Raw genomic sequence first — 16,422 nt, 5'->3', positions numbered from 1 at the left:
AAAGGAAGAAGAAAAGCGGTAAGGAACTGCCGGCTCACTCTAAATCACAGAACAGCCCTGAGGCGTGAAACTTTCTCTGTGTTGTATCTGGTCTCTCCCCGCAAGTCGTACCGTTGATCAAAGGCGCGGCGCCATCGTCTGATACCGTCGCTCTCAATCTGACTGAAAGATCGGTGGCAACTTGCCGTGTGCCACTTTGCTGCAGGCTTTAATACACGTCATTGGCCTGCATACACATACACATGTAGAGCCCCCGTCAAAAGTATACAGCCCAAGGGGTTTGCTTCGAAGCTGTTTAGCGTGGCTTCCTGGCGCATCAAGCAGTCCAAACCTTGGGAGGATTGAGGACTCAATGCCTTTTCTCTTTCGAGAGATCACGGCTGCTGAGGATGCATAACCAGTCATGCTGCAGGCCTCACAATCATACCCCTTGGGCTGTATACTTTTGACGGGGGGGGGGGGAGGGGGGGGGGGGGGGGGGGAGGTACGTGGCCTGCATGTGCTTTGCAGTAAAAGACGGGTGCTATTGATAAATTTACCCCACTGGTGGCTCAGGCAATAGAGAGTTTTGAAGCTTAGCTCGAGCTCGAGGACTTGATTCCAGTCTTGGTGACCTCATTTCAATAATGCCGAAATTGGAAACATTCGTGAGTTCATAATATTCATGATCATCATGAATCGGGTCATGTCTGCAGCAGTACAAACGTTTCTTACCTTTTCCAGTGCACCTCCCCCCCTCCCCTCATCGTTTTTTTTTTTTTTTTGCTGCCGTTTTCACGGGCGCCGCAAACTCAAACCTACGGCTTTGCCATCCTCAACGGCATTTTATTTCATTCGGTGCCTTCTCTGTCACTTCAAGAGACAACCAGTTATAACATTCGTGCTTTACATGTCCTGCGTTATCAGTCCATATCCTCATCCTACTTTCATTTAAGTTGCCGTCAACTTGCATTTGGATGTCATCCACACTGCTCTCTTTCTATATCTTAAGATGACACTAACCATTTTCCTTTCCACTACTCGCTGCGCTGTCTTGAGGTGCAACGTCGAATGCTTTTATTGCCTTACGAGTTTCTACGCTATAGTTTAACACAGGCAGAATACACAGATTTCAGGGGTACAGGGATACACAGCAGAATTCATAGCAGGATAGATACATTTATTCCAGGAATTTCGGTTAGCTGTTGGTCATCGCTTGGAAGCGCTTAGCAAGTGAATTTCTTCATATCCTTGCGCACGGAAGCACAGGTCTCATATGCGTCGTATAACCTTACGCAACCTATTCTTGTCCATCTGTAAATTTATTGCCCCCAGTCTGCCTCTCCTCATGTCATGGCTACTCATCAAAGATCAACGTAATAGCTGCTTACGTACTTCCTTTGCCTGATTACCGGTTCGTAAGCAGCCTCTCCTTCACCAGAATGTCGAAAAATTCTTTAGTTTCACATTATTTCACATGCCCGAAAAGTTCCTTCTCTACGAATTTTCAGCAGCGGGGTGGTTCTCCGTTATATCAATAACGCTTGTGTTTCGAACAGAGCTTTCATGCTCACTAATTTCGAAACGGTTATTTTTAGTGAAAAAAAAAAAATGGATTTACAAAATATTTCTAATATTGGTTGAAAAATAAGGAGTGGCAAATGGTGGTTTGTACATAAAGGCTACGGACAAAAACGCAATGGCTGAATATTACTGTTGTTATGCTAAATTTTCCTTTTCAAGGCGGCTCGAAACTGCTTTCTTGCATTAGAGAAAGGAAAACAAGCAATCTGACAACAAGTGTTCTGACAGCATCGAAGAGCGCAGAAATATTTTACAACGTACTAATCATGGCCTGGGGTTGATTCCTTTTGTATATTTCCTTTTCATTAGTTTACACTTCTTAGGTACGCTAGGTTGCTGCTTAACTGGCGTCTTTGACGATGCCGCATATTTTATCGAACCGCATGGTTGGTTCTACGGCACAAAGACAGACTAACGTAGGATTCCTACGTGTACGGGTCGCCACTGGATTTGTAGCTAATTAACTGGTGAGGAATTTGTAAATCACCAGTGCTACAACGAAAAATTCATTGTTATCACTAATACGTAAATGTTTCTGCCTGTAAACGCTTATTTTTAGCTAATACTTCTGAGCAGACCACGAAGCAACGTATGCGTGCGATTCGTGATGCCTCGGTGGCCGTAACTGAGACACCGCTAAGGGTTCTTTCCATTGTCTGGAGCCGAGGAAACCCCAGCTGGATCGAGCTCGGTGTTTGAATAACAAATCTGCTTTCCCGTCTGGGTCAGGCTTTGTTTTCGCCCCCTTCCACCCTCTCCATCTGACGCGTGTTGACGCGTTAAAATATATATAAAAAAAGAAAGCTTTTGGAGGCTTGCATGCTGTTCAGTCGCACCGTTAGAACGGCACGCGACGCCCTCGCCAGCAGACGCGCGAAAAGCGGCAGGCCGCATTTATTTTCATATTCCGAGTCTTCGCCCTACCTGGTCGAGAGGAGGAAACCGCATCGGCCGGCAGTGATTCCAAACATAACTCGCAACCAAATATAAATAACGGAGCACCACAAACAAAGCTACCGGCGGGGCTGCGAGCTTCTGCGTCTCTGCCGTCTGGCGTTATCGGTTATTTTCCCGCCGTATACCTCTGCGTGCGTTGCGCCGAAGCTCTCCCCGGCGGCTGTTTGCGTAGTACGTGTCCATTGAGCTATGGCGTTACGTGCGCAGTCAAAACGCCGCCCTGCCACACAACACGCGCGATCGAGTTCTCTACCGCATTTCCCGTTCTTCCCGCTCTCCTCTCATGCCTCCTCTTCACCTCTTTCCCTACGCCCTGCGTATTTCTCTCATTCTCTCTCTCTCTACCTATCTCTTTTATGTTGTTTTATTTCAGTCGTTTTTGAAAAAAAAAAAGACATAAAACGCAAAACGCCGGGCATTTCCCCTTTTCGGGCTTTCCTCTGTCCGTGTTTAGCTTCGCCCAACGGCTGCCATAGGGCGCGAGTTCTGTTATTTATTGCCCGACGTGATTTCGAATGGCTCTGAGGAGTTGGCATGCGGAACATGACCTCGAATTCGGCCCGTAGATGTTGCTCCGCGCCGGGCAGCAGCTTCGACGCGTGTGCTCCTTGGCTTCACGACGCGGATTTAGAGTCCCGGCTCCGCGCCTAAGGATGTTTCCAAGGTACACCAAGGACTTCGCTCCTTTATGTGAATTTATTTTGCTTTGGTCCTCGTTCATGCCGGCGCAGACTGAAGATACAAATCTCCGCTTTGTTTTTGCCGTCTCCATTTATTTCCTTGTGTAGTCTTATGAGCCTTTAGCGCGAACATTTGTTCACTGATTGACGACGTTTATTTATTTGGTAGTGTACAGTCATGGAGAAAAGTTTAGGGGATGCGGATTCACGGAAAAAAAATTGTTCCTTCGCTGCTTTGCTAGCCAGTCAGTTGATATATTTTCCATCGGATGGAGTATGCATGTCCTTTCTTGCTTGTCTGGTTCTCATTGACCTCATTTGACCGCACCCGCATCCCGCAAATTTTTGTCGATGACTGTTATAAGAACTGCAACGAGTCTGAGCAGAAGTCGTTGTCATTGAGTTATGACAAAAACTAAGCTGTCAGTTCTCACGCGACTGCACCCTGAGCGTATGCAAAAAGTAATTCGCACGATGGGCTATAAATTATTTGTGATCCTGCCATGGCTTTGGTGACGAGGGCACTCTGACGCGAGTAGAGTGTTTTTTCCAAATTAAAAAATTCCAAGGACGTTTGTTTTCTAAATATTGTTTCCAGCGAGTGCCATATAATTCATGGTAAGTGAGGGCACAAAATATCGGCAGAGACACTTAAGACTACTTGCATGCGGTAAATCGAAATAATTACTGTCCTTGGGTGCATTCAAGTCCATCCAAGCACACACACACACACGGACGCGCGTATGACAGCGTCCGGAACGCTGTGCGGCGAATGGTTGCATCACAATTTTAATATGACAATTGGTTTTCGAGGAAAGGAAATGGCGCTGTGACTGTCTCAAATCTCAATGGACTCCTCAACCACGCCTTTAGAGAAGGAGTAAGGAGTCTGGAAAGGCATACAATTGAAGTTGCATATGTCGTCGGCTCGAATCCCTGTCGCAAGCTAGTCCCAAACTTTACTAGCACATGTAAGCTGTTTGCAACAAGAAATCGTATGACACCACTCGGAACACTGCACGAGGAACGGTTGCACCGCAGTTCTGGTGCAAGTATTGTAGAGAAAATTGGCGCCAAATGGAGGTCGGCCAGTGGCGAGTATGTTTATAGACAAACGACATGCATTCGATTGTCTGAAGTTGCGGTGCGCGGCTTGCTGTGTGCGTCATACGGCCGCTAGATGATGTCAGCCTATTTTTCTTGCCATCGCTGGGATTTTCTGTACCATCTGCGAGCACACACGCACACACACACACTCACACACACACACTCCGCCAGCTTTTCTCGTGATGGGACTATAGTCAGATTCAGCTCAAGAACCAAGCGGATTTTCCCCGTCAAAGGACCCCTCCTCCAGCCAATAGCGTTGGTCGATTCTCAGGACTCTGCTAGCGTGAAAATGCAGGGAGCGGCATGACAATGGAGGGGCCAAACTGTCCCTGACCATGAAGGGAGGGGACAATCCCCTTTCATCTGCAACTCCCTGAATTGTTACGCTAGCAGGCTCACGAGAATCGACCAACGCCTGCGGTTGAAAGAAGGCCTTTTGACGGCGGAGAAAAGCCACTTTGTTCTTGAGTTGTATCCGATTATAGTAATGCCTTAGCATTAAAACAGATCACTCTTTGTTAAACGAAACAGGCAACTATAACCTGTTGTATGACCGGCCTTTATCGTAATTGGTAAGATATATGGGTACATGATTATGCGTTTCCACTTCTCCATATTCGGCATGAAATAAAGTACTGCAACTCTATAATGATAAGCCAGACGTCACAAACTGTCTTAAATATCAATCTAAAATACGCTATTGCGGAGGAAAATATGAATACTTTTTTTATTGAAAAACATGTTCACAACGCCCCCCATAGAGTATCATTTTGCTTAAGAAAAGCACTTTTGCTTTTAGAGTGAGGAAAGAATTACAAGCGACGCCACGAAAATGCGCTATAAAAGAGCACACTTTGGTTTACGTCACTTAAGCTGTATCATACAAGTCAGGTACAGTTTCGAGATCAAAGCTACGTGTTCACATTAATGACAAGACTTTAATATATCTTTGTAGTGTGAGTGGTCTGTGAGAAATTATCCATGCATACCGACTGTTCTAGCACGCCAAACACAAGATATGAAAAAAAAAAAAACCACAAAGACGCACAAGCCCTGACAGAGCTTGTGTATCTCGGTTTCTTTTCTCCCTTAAACCGACCAGCCCGCATCTGTATCCTAGAATATCTGCGTATAAACAATCTTAATGTGTGAGGCTGGGGATTTCCGCTGGCTAGCTGTATAAACCAAAAAAACGTCAGTTATTGTTATATAATTTCAGATCTAGTGGTCATCTTGAACAGGCATGTAAACCATTCAAAGCAATAGTCATCACTGCTGATGTTTAAAAAAAAAGTATTTTTTTTTTGTAGATAGAACATTTTGTAGCGTCCTCTTTGCTCTGTTCTATAGCGAACTAGACAAAAGAATGAAAAATCAGTTTCAGGTTGTCAACCGGACAGCAAGACCTAGCACACCGAGGCGCTGGAAGGATTGATGTGCAAGGGTGCCAAAAAGCATTGAAAGAGGTCCGTTACTTTTATGAAATAAAACTACAGTTCGCTCGCTTGTCATTTGTGAAAAGCGCGAACAGGAGCTGACGAGTGACTTAGAATAAAGTTGTAAGGTTCTCCTGTTCAGAGTAAACTGGACCAAAAGCTATTCTTGCTCGCTGTTCAGTATGGCTGTCTTATGCCAACAGGGAAGCAAATTTACTTCACTGGTTACAAGATGCTGAGGGTTTGCAGTTCGTTTCTTTGTCGACACGTCATGCGATATAATGCCTTATGCTTTTATAATATGCAATCAGAAGAGAAAACTGGGCAAGTCGGAACGGATTCATCTTAAAGCGGTGCGATACACAGGACGAGTGAAAGAAACAAGAGGCGACACGTCTCTTGTTTCTTTTATTTGTCCTGTGTATCACGCTGCTTTAAGATGCAATCAGTGCAGTGGCCAGTGAGTCAGAAGGAGAGGGGAGATACAGAAAGGAGGAGGGAAAATCTGTCACCGTCTCTTATTGGTGCTGGTTGGGATCGAAAAGTTTGAGAGCTCTATTTTGCAGTGCCAGCTTTAAAAGCAAGACGAGTCGCCCAGCTGAGCTCGGGCCATTGAATGCGGCCAATGTGCGCCAGCGTCGCCGCTGTCCACAAGCGTTCCCATCAAAGATGGTCTGCTTCGAGAACTCCTCCGATTAAAATTATAGGAGCCGCCGGACCATAACTTGACGGTGTAAAATCAACTTATTTCCGGGGTACAACACCTGACAGTTATTTGACCTATCTGAAAAGATTTGTGCTGCTGGAAGGATTACGCCTGATTCATGAACTAGGGAAAGTACCTGAATCGGAATGACTTTCTAAGCTGTGTTCAATGTCCATTCGTCAGCGGCCGTGTCACAGTTGGCTCCTTCCCGCCTTCGCGCATTGTGGTCTGAGAATCTTCCCAGACATTTACCTTGACAAATAATGAACATCACTTGTAAGTTGTAACGAATGTACTCGCCGACGTAGTCGTGCATAAGTTTTGCGGGTTGAAATACCAACTTACTTAGAAAATTATTCCGTCTTTGAAGGACGGGATTACCTGCCCGTGCTTCGTAGCCTACGCTAGAAGTAAGCAGTTTGTATGTTTTCTTCCTTCCTTTTCTTCAAAAAAACTGCCTCTGGTGTTCGTTCCGTTTCTTTAGGAGTATCTTAAGGTGACCATGGAAGCTGGGCGGCAAGTGTGGCAAATGTTTTTGTGTGTGTCACATATGAGTAATTTGAAATAGCGTGGCGTGATTCTTCAACCCCTTAGAGGTCTCATGAATAGCATGCCTTGTTCTACTTAACGAAACATTTCAGGGTCAGTGCTGTTGAACGCGTATCATTCATTGAAGAGTGCGTACAACAGCTTGAAAGGTGGCTCAGATGAGAGAGAAAAAATGGCGCTGAGAGGCTTGTTAAAACTACAAAAAAATATTCCGAGAAACCAGAGGCGCTCTGAAGAGGCCCAACCTGCCGCTTTATTATCGCCTAACTTATATGGTAAGGATGAAAGCAAGCTTCCGGTCTGAAACGTAAAACCAAAAAGCCCATTTTACAGCTCATGAAGGCTGTATTTAGCATTGCTAAGTATCCAGCTTAGCTACGGAAGTACAAAAGCAATACGTCCACTCTGTGAGGCCGCTACAAAAATTTTGAGGTTGACATGAACAGCTTCATCTTCGCGTCGACACGGAGGCTCCATTTTCTTGCTGTGCTCCGCGCCCTGTGGAGCGTGCTCTGCCACTCCATTACTCTATGCGCGGCGAAGCAGAACCCACAGCGCAAGCTCTGCGCGCTGCGGGCAGCGTCGAGGGAAACCCTAAAGCAAACAAACGTCGACAGAGCCAGCCGTCGAGCGCACAGAGTAATCGGGCGATGAGAGAAGAAAAAAAAAAAACAACCGCGGAGGAAACGCGCGCTGGCAGCTGCGGTAGCGGCGCGGCGACGTGAAGAGCGCTCGGCGGCGCACCGCAAAAGTGAAACCGAAACCTGGCGGCGCCGCGGGATTGGAGTAGGCCGCGCAGGCGCCTTGCGCCGCGCGAGGCGATGCCACGCCTGCCGCTCTTGTGTAAGCGGAGGCCCGGGGCTTAAAACAAACCGCGCGAAGGGGGAGGGCCTAGCGGAGGCAGGGGGCGAGAGGGCGAAACCGGGCAGTGGCACCGTCCCAGTCAAGGTTTACCTCAAAAAAAGAGTCACTCACGCACGCCTGTGCCGGTCGCACGGTTGTCGTCGACAGCGGCACTACACGCTACCCGCTTTTTTTAGCTTATTATCTTCTTCAGTCATGGGACCGCTCCTTGTTGCACGTGATTCGAGCGTTGCGGTGAAAAGAGCGCCAGTGTCGTACGGCGAGGCGTACGTCGGCCGTTGATGAGCGCTGTACGCTCAACCACCGTCGTTTCGGTCGACGCTTCGTCCTAAACAAACTTTGCTGCTTCTGCTGTCGGCAAATTTGTTTCTTTCCACTTTTTCTGGTCGGGGGGACGCTCGCTGTCTTCCATTTTCCTCCTTTCACTCATCACCGCCGAGCCAACGTTCCGAGTGTGTTCGGCCTCCGTGAAAGTACCCGTGATGCATCGCCTGGTCTGCTGGTGGTCCAGGGTCTGTTGCCTGCTTCCTTTCTTCACTGGTAAGTCAAAGCTTGGCATTTGCATGCATGGCGAGAACACGCAGTTATGCTGCAGATATTTGCCTCGTATGTTCCCTAACTGTGCTTCTGGCCGGTTTCTCAAGTATTCAGCGTTAAAAATTGGAGAACGTTGTGGTCTAGTCGTGCTTCTTAATATACTTCTTCTGCTGTGCCAAAAAGCACAGCCTATGGTAGAATCTGATTCGGACAGATTGCTCAGATCTATGAAAAGTTGGGTGAATTTAGATTAGAGCTCGAGTATGCATGTAAGCTCACAAGCTTGTCACGTTTGGCACTAACTGGTTGGAGTGATTGGAGTCGTGGTTTAGGTCGCCAGTTAGTGTGGAAGTCGCAGGCATATTTGTATAGTAAATTTCTCAAACTGCTCCATCCTGTTATGTTCTCAAATAAATTAGAAATATTTACAGTACTGCACACACCTTTACAAAACATACTAACCCAACATACTAGACTCAGATTCAAATCTTATAAAACATCGAAATGTTTCTGACAAGGTTTTGCTTAAAGTGTGCTAATCTAAGTGCCGTTCTACCATTCATAGCTACCACTCTTGGCTACCACCTGTGACGTCATTAGAAATAGTTACCAAGGAACGCCTGCTTCGGTATTCAATGATAGATTCGATGAATGGCAAACAGGCAAAATAATGGTCGTTACAGAAATCATTGCAAAATGTGGCTACGCAATAAAAGTCCACGCGGGAAAACGTGGATAATTTTCGGCACATGTGAAATTAAGCATCTATTTCAAAAGCAGAAATAGCATTCGCGTAGATGGTGTGATTACGAAAATCTAACAGCGCTTTTGAAGCAGAAGGCATTCGAAATACTCTGTACAATTCTTAACTTTTCATTCCAATTATGACAGAAATGTTCCGATGCAGTCGGTCGCGGAGTTTGCTCATCATGAGCAAAATTCTCTAATAGCTGACATGTACTTTTGTGGTTCATGTGCGCGGTCATACTTCGTATGAAAAGTCATTTTTCCTCAGAAGCAAAACATTTTTGTTGCACGCGACAACGCAACTTTGTTTATAGTATGTAGTAATGTTTACTGATACCGTACAACCGCTCGAAAAGCATTCTTTCAGCATGACAGACGCTATAACACGCTCATCGCGTTTATTTAGAAAGTTAGTGCTCGCAAATTCTGACAGTAGTTTAACATATAAATTGAGTTTAGTTCTATAGATCACAGTGTTAGTCTTTTCGAAGCGTAAGTAACGTAGATTACGTGGTTTTTCTCCTCCAGCGCTTATAGGAAGTGTACAGTTTTTTTGTCAAGTGCGTATATTCGAACACAGAAATCTGACGGATTTGTAGAAAAAAATGGAGTAAAAAGCTGGAGGAAGTCCGAAGCATTGCGATGACAAAGAACTAATGAACGTGTGCAGAGCTCAATGATTTCCAATATTTTTACATGTACAGATTTTCTCTTGCATGCTTTTTGAACATTTCGAGGAATACTCGATTAACTCGACCGGTTGAAATCTTTATTATTTGCAACATTCTTATTAACTTCGTATAGGTATGGGGAAAAAGCAAAATATGCTGCCAATTTTTTTAGTAACAGAGTTGTTTTAATTATTTAAATACGAGTATTTTTCCTTTATTTGTAATGCGGAGTATATACCAGTGCGCTTGATGTTTGTAGTACAGGTCGATTCTATCTAGTCTTGGACTTTCCTACAAATCCATAGATAAAAATTACATGTTTTTACCAGTAATGCACTTCATCTAAAACGCTTTCATTATGATTGTGTGGCTTGCTGGATAATAAAATCATGCCTTACAGAATGAATCACTTCATCGGCTGGTGACGTTCGACTAACGTGCGCAGAGATATCGGAGTTGTTTCAGCTGGTAGTGTTCATACAGGAAGGAAAGCGATACAGGACTAATAAATCATGAAATTCACAGCGTCCTCTTTTACACTGCAGATAAGTGAACGATTTCTCTTGTTTATGACATATTCGGCACAAATAACGATGCCTATAAGTTATTTCATTCATGTGTATTATATTTATATATCCTCGAATGCTTACAGGTTATTTTTTGGTCTGAATGGTGGTATTTATGCAGGAAGCTTAACGGGTTGCGTAATGTGTTTACTGACTTGCAGAAACATTTGTGACCGGCAAACCTGAGTCTATTAGACAGACAGATAGACAGACAGACAGATAGATTTATTTGACATCATGTGTACACAATGTCGGGAACATGGGCAAAAAGCCGGAAAAAGCGCGGCTTGACAGGGCCCATGTCCCATACATGGGCCCATACACGCTAATATTCCACGAAATAATCGGTGCTCAGATCTTTTGACCGCGTCGTTTCATCTTCATTATCGTGTCGACCATTAGTGGCAAGCAAATGGTTGTTTGCCAGAGCATCGAGCCGACAACGAGAAGTCGAGCAATAAATTTACGACTTCAACTTATGTCCTTCCAGGTAATAGTGGTGGCATTTGCATCATTCTATTTTGGTCACGGGAAAATAGAACCAACGAGGACATAGTGTCAACGGTTATTTACGTGACATCATGCAGTGACGTGCGGCGCCACATGCGAAAGCCATAACTAGCTCGGCAGCTGATCACGCGGAGGCGCAAACACTCGCACGTCACAAAGAGTGGGCGAAACCGTCTCCAGCCAGCGGGTCGAAGTTTACGCTGGGAATCCGCTGAGCAGATTGAAACGAGCACGACAGACAGAAACAGAGGTCCCCCTTCGTATGAGCGATAACATGCAACATGCTGAAAGACTTGAGCATGTCATCCACCTATCTTTATTGGAAGCGTCAAGACGTGACACGAGGCAGGCTTCTCGGAGTGGTTCTGTGCGCCGCCCGAGCTGACTACGCGGTGGTCCCGGCGCGCGAGATTATTGCGTGATAAGGGCCTTCTTCCCTCCGCCAGGAGGCGCTTGGGCGGACATAGGGTCCACGTCGGCTTCACTCCAGTCTGAGACTGCGCAGGGTTGAGCGATTAGGTAAATTAGAGAACATGTGTCATTCTCAATGCCCGAGGAGGCCGAGCGAAGCTGCAGCGCAGCGAGATATCCTTCTCTTTCCTCCCGTCCGTAACCTTCTTTCCGGCCACGTCCTTCCCGATGCGCTTCACAGAAGGACGGGGGTGTCTGGCAAGCCAGAGATCGCGTCTCCCGATGCGCCCCGCGCATGGGTGAATTCTTCTCTTTTCTTGTTTTTTTTTGTTTTGTTTTGCACAAAAGGTAGACGCTTTTCTACAGATAGGTAGCCAAGTCAGAGAGGGAAACGTACGCTTTGTCTTCTATGCTGGCTTTTTGTTCTTTGAGCTCATGTTCTCGAGGCATTCTTTTGTTTCGTCGTGTCCTGTCTGGTCGCTTGCGTAACAACATGTGATGTGACGTTTCTGCTTTTTGGGAAGCTGTGGCAGGACCAGAGACATGACGCTGTTTTTCTTTTCGTTACGAACCTTAAGAACCCGAAAACTGAAACTGTCGAGATTTTCGTCTACATTTCTTCCTTAGGCTTTGCACAAGCACTGCAAAACTTTGCAGCATAATACGATACATACCCTGGAAAGTAACGATAGCTGCGCAAGAACGTCACCATTCTTGCGTGCAACGTCCATTTTCTTCTTCTTTTGTTCTCTTTTTTTTCGCGAAACTTCGAACGCCCCCCCCCCCCCCCCTTTTTTTTTTACTCTGTACGCTCAAATAAACTTATGCTTCACAAAGCTCGCGCAAAACACAATGACGAGAAAACCAGTCAAACCTCGGCAGACATTGTTATACTTGCAAAACGCGGGAACCTCTACAGGAGCTGGTAACATCTTCGACCAAATGCGAGCTCTCTCAATGGCTATGACGCTCTGCTGACGAGCACACTGTCATGCCTTCGATTGTGGGCTGCAACCTTTCGTATTAGGTGAAATTTAAACCCTCCCGCGCGCTGTTCGATGTCAGCGCACGTGGAACAAGCCCAAGTGCTTCCGGAGGAGTGGAGGACTCAGCAGTGGGAAGCTCTAGATGAAATTTCGGAGCCCTCCACTGCGTAGCACTACGCTCCTCTCTAACATAAAAAAAGCCATTCTTACAATTCTGTTACGGCCGATGTCGAGTGGGTGCGAATTCATTATTACTCGATCTTTTGAAATGTACTTTCTGCTTATCTTTCTCACTTCTTGAACAATTCCCCTCAACGCATGGGAATATAATCATTCCCACTTCGAGTTATTGATCAATTCGTCTTCACCCTATTATCTACTAGCCGTCCTGGTTAGAGTAGTTGGTACAGCGACTGCCCCGGACAAGCGGAGCTCCCGTGTTTTATTCCCGGACCAGGACGAATTTTTCTTGCATTACGAAGTTTCTGTGGAAACTGTATAGCCGCCGCGGTGGCTCAGTGGTTGTGGCGCTCGGCTGCTGTGCCAAAAGACCCGGGTTCCATCCTGGCCGCGGCGGTCGCATTTCGATGTAGGTGAAATACTAGAGGCCCGTGTACTGTGTGATGTCAGTTCACGTTAAAGAACCCCAGCTGGTCGAAATATCCGGAGCCCTTCACTGCGGCATTTCTCATAGCCTGAATTGCGTTGGTACTTTAAACCCGCATAAACCAAACGAAACCAAACTGTATACATTTCGACTACAGCCGAAGGAATGCTCCTTTGGGACGTTAAACATCACATACCCATTAACTCAAACCTTGATAATAATTCTAATTAACTGTGTGTGATTTGCGAATGCGTATAGTCCAACTAGCTAAGTGATTACTACATGTTTTTATTTACTTTTAAACAACCGATAGCTATGGGATGGCTAGACTGGCGGTGGAGTTTGTGGAACTTCGCGAAAGAAATTTGAAAACAGCTCTAAATTTGAGAAAAAAAAACGATTCATTTCAAAAGTTGATTGTGGGCATAATATTACACAAATGGGACGTAGCAAAGTTAAACCACAAGCACGTTGAGTGCTATCAGAGACTTGCGCAAAGCCTTTACTCGCGTAACGGCTTGAAAAAGGACGAGCATGAAACCAAACCGGCAGCGTCATATTTCTTTCGGACAACAGAACTTTGCAGCCACCAATGCTGTGATGTCGATTTCTATGCATTTAGATTCTTGCCTTAAAAGCTCTCGACCTTAAAAGAAAGCGACTTTTTTTCATCGTTCTTCGCAAAGATGGGTGACCTTTAAGTTCTCCGAGCAGGTTGATATGAGGACATTTCGCAAACATATTGCGTACAAGAGCAATTATGCTTCGTGAAATAGGCTCACCTGACCTCAGTGTGAAATGCGTGAGTAGAATGCTGACTTTAAAATCACATTGTTTGTCCTGTCATGGTTGGCCGCAAAGAAAATAGAATATTCGTGTTGTTTTTTTTTTTTTATAACCATCGATGTTCACTGTCAGTAACATGTCCTTACGGCATACATTTGGGTAAGCTGCTGAATGGTGTCCTGAGTAATAAGATTGCCCATAACGTTCAGTCCCCCAAGCCATCGTCTTAAACCTGTGCTTGTTGAGTTCTATGGCAAATTTGTCGCTCCGGGCTTTGAGGTACTATCGGTTTTGTGTGTTTGGTTGTGAGTTACACAAAATGTTACTTAATGTTTTGTGAATTAACTCGCGTAACAAGCTTCCCTATGTACCAAGAAACAAGAAGAGAACATCAGGCAACGCTCTTCCTTTCCACTAACCTAATCTGGTGACGTCACGTGCCAGCAAAAGGGCAAAACACGCCCTCTGATGCCAACTACGCCAACAGGCAGTATTATAAAGAAAGTAAAAAAAAAAACGTTTTCTTCTTAAAAAAGGTGAACGGTAGTAAGAATTTAGAATGCGATAGCGTGAAAGTGTGAAATCCGCTCAGCCTGCTTTTTCTACTTCATCATTGCTGCTTTCTACAGGCGCTAAGCCTGTGCAGACGCCGATAGTCCATGCGTACGTCATACATACTTCCATGGTCACCCTCTTAGCTTGCGTGGATTTTCCAATACGGTAGACACACGCGGCGTTCATTCTGGCTCCATTCCAAGTACGCGCAGCTTTCTAGACGTGTCTTAACACAACCAAAGCACCTGCCAACTCACGCCGAGCCCGCCACTGCTCTCGGCCATGTTACGTGACCAGCGCACCTGCTAAATTCCAGCGCACCTGCAAACTTGACCACAGCCTCATGACGTCACACACCTTAAAAACCAAGCATTGCTTGCCAGTGTCACGTGACCTTCTGACGTCATCACTGTCTGGATCAATTAGACTTTTTTGTCTAACCGCTTCGTGTTTTTTTTCCTTAACGTGGCTTCTTATGCTATCGCGTTAATAAACGTTGGGGAAGTTCAGAAGGCGAGAATGAAGAAATGCCCAGCATGGAGCAGGCTCTAAACTCATGACATCTGCATGGCGCAGGCATTACTCTGCCAGATCAGCTGCCAGGCCTGCCATTCTTTGCTTTGCTTCAATGGACAGGAAATGTTTTTAAATGGCGTACTTGTGCGCTGTAAAATCTCAGCACAAATAATGAAAATGACAGTGGAACAGGAGACGCGACCGCAATTAAGACAACCTGTGTTAAAAGACAGGTTAGCTTTAGTGAACCCGGCTAGATTTTTTTTCTCATTCTCTTCAGTAGTCTGAACAGCTTTTCTTTATCAGAGTTATTAAGCTCTCATAATAGGTCCCCTAGCGCTCGTTAAATCCCCCTTGTTGCTGCTTGTCACAGTGTACCGAGAATGTTCGCACCATTATCTTTTTCCCACCGCCAGTGGAAAATAAACTGCGCCGCAGAGCGAGTGACCGGTATAAAACACCGCTCCCCATCGTCAGTTTTCGAGAACCTGAGCGCTCTTTCGCGGTCAAACCTGCTTCGCTGAAAGTAGGAAAGTGAAGCGGATGACGAAGTCGACCTCAGGAGCCAGCCCGACTGCTCTCATCCTCTCTCAGTTGTCTTCCTATCTCTTCTGTATATATTTTTTCGGTGTCCCTTTTATTCTTCTTTTTCCTCCATTCCGCGTTATCCGAAACTGGTACCACCGGGCCGCCGCGCCACCAACATATCGTTGGCGCGCTTCGGACGCACAAGAAGGAATTATGAATCTCCCGGGTGCCGTTTCGGCGACGATTCGCTTCCACTGTTGGCGCCCCGTGGCTTTGCGGAGGCTTCTCCTGCACCGAGTCCAGTGTAAGCCTTACTCACGGAGCTTCCCTTTGTTCTTTTGCTATATCTGACTCCCCTCTTTACCCGACTTCCCGCGTCTGATCGCCACTGCCTTCGACTGCGCGCACTTTGTGGCTGCTGCTTGTGTTTCCAGCAGCCCATGTATGTGTACCTCGCGCTCGCGCTGTTGTCGGCGCCGCAGACCACGGCTCCCAGAGCTCCGTTTATCTGCGCTGAGAGTCCGTGTTCAGCCCAGCTCATTCGTTGCGGAAAGCGCGCATGATGTTACTTCTGGGGCACGGTTTGTCAGCCCCGGAGGTCAAGTTCGTTTCTTGTCTTTCGTTCTCTTCCTGTTTTTCCCGGTGTCATACTCGCGTGCTGTTACTATCGTTGGTACTGTTTATACTGCTGGTGTTGTTGGTGCTTCTGGTGCTGTTGGTGCTGTCTTCTGTTCTAGTTATGTGGATGAAGTAGAGTCTTATGTGCCTGCAAATTCTCTTACATTCGCCTAATCGGAACATGTGTAGCAAAACGTCAAACAAAATTGAGGCTTGTCACGCTGCCAACGTTCAAACGGGCAAATAACAGCGGCCAGTTGTCGAAAAACTGCCATTTCGGTTGTGACAAAGCTCTAAGCAAGTATTCTGGTATTTGGCAGTTACCTCTCTCTCAAGAATAACACACTGTTATTTTGAGAAAGCGAGAACCTTTCAAGCAAAGGGAAGCAGTTATTTTACGATGTGCGGCCATTTTAGAAGCCGCACAGTGTTCACTAATAACATAAATGATGAAAAAATAGCATGTTTTTGTGTGCAGAGCTTCCATATTCAATTCAAGCTAGAAGTAAACACATCAGA

The 16,422-nt window shown here is 45.9% G+C and overlaps 1 protein-coding gene across 1 annotated transcript in view; it reads left to right on the top strand.

Moving 5' to 3' along the window:
- The first annotated feature begins 7,971 nt into the window (after positions 1–7,971).
- Positions 7,972–16,422, top strand: part of LOC149341530 (uncharacterized) — a 162,653-nt gene continuing 154,202 nt past the window's right edge. Inside the window, exon 1 of the mRNA XM_089543630.1 lies at positions 7,972–8,405. Coding sequence (XP_089399756.1) covers positions 8,348–8,405 — 58 coding nt within the window. The 5' untranslated portion in view covers positions 7,972–8,347. The remainder of the gene's footprint in view (positions 8,406–16,422) is intronic.

The sequence above is a fragment of the Amblyomma mixtum genome, chromosome 5 (assembly GCF_055824585.1).
Source record: "Amblyomma mixtum isolate Tamu chromosome 5, ASM5582458v1, whole genome shotgun sequence".
Classification (NCBI taxonomy): Eukaryota; Metazoa; Arthropoda; class Arachnida; order Ixodida; family Ixodidae; genus Amblyomma; species Amblyomma mixtum.
The sequence above is the reverse complement of the archived record's forward strand: the minus strand, read 5'-3'. Positions and strand labels throughout refer to the sequence as shown.